Source organism: Meleagris gallopavo (genome assembly GCF_000146605.3).
Source record: "Meleagris gallopavo isolate NT-WF06-2002-E0010 breed Aviagen turkey brand Nicholas breeding stock chromosome 1 unlocalized genomic scaffold, Turkey_5.1 Chr1_random_7180001955394, whole genome shotgun sequence".
NCBI lineage: Eukaryota > Metazoa > Chordata > Aves > Galliformes > Phasianidae > Meleagris > Meleagris gallopavo.
In genome coordinates this window covers 1-5,229 of record NW_011093091.1, presented here as the reverse complement: position 1 = coordinate 5,229, position 5,229 = coordinate 1, and the positions used below count along the sequence as shown (strand labels likewise).

At 65.4% G+C, this 5,229-nt stretch overlaps 1 protein-coding gene across 1 annotated transcript; it reads right to left on the bottom strand.

Moving 5' to 3' along the window:
* Positions 1 to 2,126: 2,126 nt before the first annotated feature.
* LOC104915407 (interleukin-12 receptor subunit beta-1-like) lies at positions 2,127 to 5,189 on the bottom strand (the record flags this gene model as incomplete). Its single annotated transcript, XM_019610749.2, is given in 15 exon segments — positions 2,127 to 2,884; positions 2,960 to 3,041; positions 3,114 to 3,210; positions 3,324 to 3,467; positions 3,555 to 3,695; positions 3,780 to 3,795; positions 3,798 to 3,845; positions 3,847 to 3,864; positions 3,866 to 3,885; positions 3,967 to 4,137; positions 4,220 to 4,436; positions 4,518 to 4,600; positions 4,682 to 4,792; positions 4,889 to 4,934; positions 5,031 to 5,189. Coding segments are annotated over 15 exon segments (1,740 nt in total), but the record flags the coding sequence as incomplete, so codon positions are not given.
* Between the last annotated feature and the right edge of the window lie 40 nt (positions 5,190 to 5,229).

Here is a 5,229-nt window from a genome sequence, read left to right as displayed (position 1 = left end):
GTGCATCGCGGCCCCAGTTGTGCCCGGAGCCACTTTCCATTCCGTACGCTCGTGGCAAAGAAAAATCTCATTCTGAGGAGCGAGCGCGAGAAAACAGCAGCGCTGCGCAGTGTGTGTGAGTGTGTACGAGTGAGTGTGTGTGTGAGTGAGTGCGTGTGCGTGTGTGAGCGTGCAAAGAGCGGAGCTGCTGTTGTTGTCGGTTGCGAAACGCAGCGCAGAAACACCCGGAGCTGCAAAATCTCACCGCGAGCGGCCGCTTCCCCGCCCCACTGCACCCCTCGGTGCGCGCCAGGCAGCGCCCGCGGCTGTTTTGGAGCTGGGGGGGTTGGGGACCCTACAAGGTTGGGTTTTTGGGGGTGCAGCTCCGGAACTGCGGGGTTTGCTGCTCCCTCAGCACGGTGCCGTAGTGGGGGCTGCAATGCCCCGGGGATGGGGGGACGGACGGAAGGGGGGATGGGAAACGCATCGCCGTGGGTGCGGGCGGGGCTCCGCTTTGGGGCAGCGCTGGGAACGGCGATGTGCGGAGCTCCCGCGGCCGGCACCGGGAAAAGCACAGCGCGGTGCGGCCTTCTCCAAAAATAACGGCGGCGGGACCGGAATTAGCGCGGCTCGGGACGTCGGGACACGCGGTGTGCGGCTCGTCGGGTCCTCGGATCCGTTCTGCGAAGGAAAAGCTCCGACCCGACGCAGGGGACGGCGGCGGCTTTGGGACGCCTTTGGGGCTGCTGTGTTGGGCTGAGCTTTTTCCCCATTCCTGCGGGATTTTCCCCATTCCTGAGGGATGACTTTCGCTCCTCATCCGCCTGGGAGGAGTCCCACGCTCCCGTGTGATGAGCTGCCCGTTCTCAGCCCGCACGCGGCCGATGCCGCAGTGTGTCCGGGCTGTGCGCGGTGTCGATGTGGCCGATGCTGTGTCCTTGCAGCCGTTCCCGTCCCTGTGCCGCTCCCGTGGCCGTGCTCGGATCGCCGCCTGCACGGCCGCTCCCGGAAACTCTTTTGAAAAATAGTTCTGTGCCGTTTAAACTCATTAGGGAACCCTGAGCCGCTCATTCGTGCTAATTGGCATCACGCGAGGCTTCATTAATTTTCCCTTGCGCTGTGCCTACGGGCTCTGTGGGTGCACAGGGTCACCGTGCCGCTGGGGACGGGACTGTCCCCAAAGGGACACGACGGGATGGTGACCCCGCGGGCACGGAAAGAACCCCTGCCCCCACCGCCCCCCCTTGGGGTGTTTTTCAGACGGTGCCGAGGACTTGCTGTCCTGCCACAGTCTCGCTGTCGGATCGCGGTTCCCGTGTCCTGGCCCCGTGCCGGGCCATGTGCTCGGCCCGAGCCGTGACCCTAAAAGTTAGGCTGTAAACAGCAGCCGGGCTGCAACCCGAGCGCTGCGCTCCCGTAACGCAGCACTTCCTCTGCGAGCAGCGGTGAGCACCGGAGCCGGGTGCGCTGCGAGTTGGTTCCGTCGCAACCAAAGCCCTAAAAAGAAACACCGTAGGGGCCGGGAGGCTGCTGGCTGCCCGTCCTCCTCTTCAGCCCCACTGCTTTGGGTTTGGAGGGGACGGAGCGGGGCTGCAGCGCTGCGTTAGGGCCGGAAAAGGGGAGCGCCGTGCGGCGGGGATGTGCTGTGCTGCCCCAAAACCCCGCGGGTTTGCGATGTTCGCTGTGGGGTTTCGGTTGGGGTCGGTTTGTGCGAGGATGGCGGTGTGAGGCTGCCGGAGGGGAGCGCGGGGCTGCTGCCACCTCGTGGTCCTGTTGGTGGCTCCGACGCGGTGACAGCAGACACGGCGGAGCGCCCCAAAACGCGGGGACCTCCGCAGTCCGGGGGGCTCCGAACAGCAGCCGAAGGGGGGGAAACCCTTCGTGTGGCGGGACGGGGGGACGCTGCCTCTGCCCACGTCTCCCTCTTGCCTCTTAAACCCGTTTCTGTTTCCTCAGCGTTAATTTTTGCTCTCTCAGCACAAACCGGAGGCCGCCTACACCCCGCTGTGGGGCAGACGGACCACAAACCGCTGCCGAAGGTTCTGCCCCAGATACGGCGCACGGCGCGGCCCCCGCAGCCCCACGTGTCTCATCCCACTGCTCGGGGTCCCAACACCAAACCCCGGAGTTCCCCGACCCGGGTAGGAGAAGGAGAGCGCGGCGGTGCTGCTGTTTGGATTTCTTTACTTTTACACTCTGGTATTTCAGTGCTCGGCGCGGGGCTTGGCTGTGCCCCCATCCCACGGGGGCAGGGATGCAGTGTTCGCTCTGATGTGCTCCCAAAGCAACTTCCTCGTGTCCAAAGAAACATCCCCACCCCCACAGTGCCTCACTGGCCCCTGTGCAGTGCAGCAGCATTCCTGGAAATCAGAAACCCCCCAGGAAAGTGCCCACAGGACCATACCTTGGGAAGGGCATTCAGCATCCCACCTGGATGCTCAGCATCAGCCCTCCCAGACCCTCAGCATCACCCCCTCGCTGTCTGAGGGACCCGCTTTGTCCCCCATCCCTGGGATCCCTAAGGCACCGCTTTCTCCTGCAGCAGCCCCACACCCTCCTGATCCTGTGGGGTGATGGGTTTGAGCAGCACAAGAGGTGGCAGCACCTGGCTCAGCCCCCAGCTCCCTGCGCCCTCCTCTGCAGCTGTGGGGCCACAGGTTGGGACTTCCCCTGACCCCCCTGACCCCACTGGCTCCGGGTCCAGCACCTCCTGCCTGCGGTATGTGAAGGGCAGCTCCATCTTGCAGTGTGGCTGCAGTGGCTCCATCGGTTCTTTGGGGCTGAGCTGTGGTGTATGGGGCCGTGTGCTGGTGGCTGCCTCCTTTTCAAGGCTCAGCTCCATCACCAGCAACTCCCCGGAGCTGAGCTGCTCCGAAGGCTCCAGGAAGCTTTTCCAGGGTTTGTTCTGTTGGGGAGAAGAAGCGCTGTGCTGGGAGGTCTCAGCCTCACAGCTCATCCCAGGGTGCACACTGCAGCTCACCTGGCTCATCTCGCTGGCTGAGAACTGGAGGGCTTCACTGCCCGTAGGTTTGGGCAGGGGGGGGAAGAGCATCCCGTGGAGCCTGGGGAGATGCCGGTGGGGTCAATGCGGGGGGAGAGGGGCACAGAGGGACCGTAATTCTGCCTGTTCTCACCTCTTCTTGCTCAGCTGGTAGATGAGGGCGGCAGCTGGGAGCCCCAGCGAGATGCCCAGGTACTTCAGGTTGGAGCTCCACACCGCAGTCCCAACACCTGGAGATGAGTACCTCTGGGTGATGGTGACATCCCGGCCCCGTGTCCCCTCCCTGTGCCCAATGGGACACAGGAAGGTCCCCGTGAGAAAGGGAGAAGGTCCCCAACGTTACCCAGTGCCGTGGTCTGGAAGTACCACCGGGCACTGCAGGTCCCCCCGCCGCCCGCTGCCACCTCCTGGATGCCCACCCTGTAGGCGGTGCCCGGTTTCAGGTCTCGCAGTGCGTACTGCGATGCTGATGCGTCCACGTCGCCATCTGTAAGTGACACCGCGTGGGCAGCAGCGCTCAGAGCCGCCCTCCCTCGGTCCCCCACACCCTCCTGGCAGCGGTGCCACCACTCACACGTCACGTTGTCCCCTTCAGCCGCGTGACACACGCGGTACCCCAGCAGCGCCCCGGGGCAAGCAGCGCGTGGGGACGGCTCCCAGAGCAGCACGGCGGCGTCGGCGCTGGCGTTGATGCGGACAGAGGCGGCCAACGAGGCTGCGTGGGGTGGGAGCGGCCGTTGAGGGTCCGGCCGACCCCCTGAGCGGCACGGAGGGGTTGCGATGTCCCCGCTCCACATACTGTTGCCGACGAAAGTGGATGCTGCAGAGCGAAGGTGGCCCAGTCCTGCTCTGCACCGCGGCCGTGACACGGCGAGCCGGTAACACGGCCGGCGCTTCCAGCGGCCCTAACGTGAGGAGCGGCACCGTCACCGACGTAGGCTGCAGCCAAGGCGGGTAGGGCGTCGGGGCTCGGGGCGCTGCCGTGCCTGCCTGCCAATGGGAGCTGCGTGCGAGGAACTCCTCCTGCACGCAGCGCCCCGGCCGTGGGGTTCCCGGCATCCGCTCCCGCTCGGAGCAGAAGGCGAAGCCTCGCGTTGGTGCCTCCCAGCGTACGGTCACCGTGGTGCCCACCGAGCTGATGTTCTGGAAGCTGAGCTCTGGGGCAAAACAGGGAGAGAAGAGAGGTGAGGGTGGTGCCGGGCCAGGGAGCCTCGTCCTTCCTGCGGCCCTTTTGGGTACCCGTGTGCTGCTCCGCCGGCACGTGCAGCCGCCGTTCAGGGCTGGTTCCCGCGGCGTTGGTGGCCGTCAGCACGATCTCGTACGCAGCCCCGCAGAGCGTGAGGTTGTACTCTGTCTCCTCTGCCCCCAGCACAACCTCGTCCTCCTCGACGCAGCTGCACTGCGGCATGTGGGCATGCAGTGTGTAGATGACGTCCCCCTGTGCCGCGCGGGCGCGCTGTGTGGGGACAGCAGTGGCAATGCCGTGGGGTGCCTGGAACACACGGGGCCGTCCCAGCAGTGCGCCCACCTGCCCTACCTGCCAGCCCAGCTGCAACAGCCTCTGCCCATTTCTCCCGAGGTGTCCCAGCCTGAAGCTCAGTGCGGGGCTCTCCAGGATCTCTGCGAGAGGAGCGATGCGCTCACCCAGGTGTGTGCCAGCCAGGTGCAGGGATGTGGGGTCCCTCCTGGCATCGCGCTCACCCTCGGGGATGAAGATGGATGCGCTCCAGTTACTCCAGTGGCTGCTCCAGTGCTGCGTCCTGTGTCGGAGCTGCACCTCGAAGGCAGCGGTTCCCCCCAGCTCGCAGGTCACTGCAGCGCACCGGGTCGGTGGTGGTGAGGTGACCCCTCCCAGGATGAGTTTGTCCCCCCACCCCAACCCTGAGCATCCCGTGGGGCAAAACAGACCTGGGTCATTCTCTTCATCCTCACCCTTCCCTGTCTCACACATCACCTGCGGAGAGAACGGTGAGACCAGTCATCGGGTGATGGTGATGTTGACCGAGGTGCAGGGGACGTAGTGGCTGGGGGATCTCTTTGGTCCCCTCACCTGCATCCAGCTGCGATCACCCACCCGGCGGAATCGAGCCTCCCTGCGCGGCGGCGGCCGCTCCTCATGGTGACACTGCGGCCGCGGCAGCCTCAGCTCCAGGCGCCCATTGGCCTTAGTGAAGGATGTCCCATGGGAAGGGGGATCCAGCTTTACTGCGGGGACAGCACAGCTGTGGTGACCACTGCAGCCCGCCGCC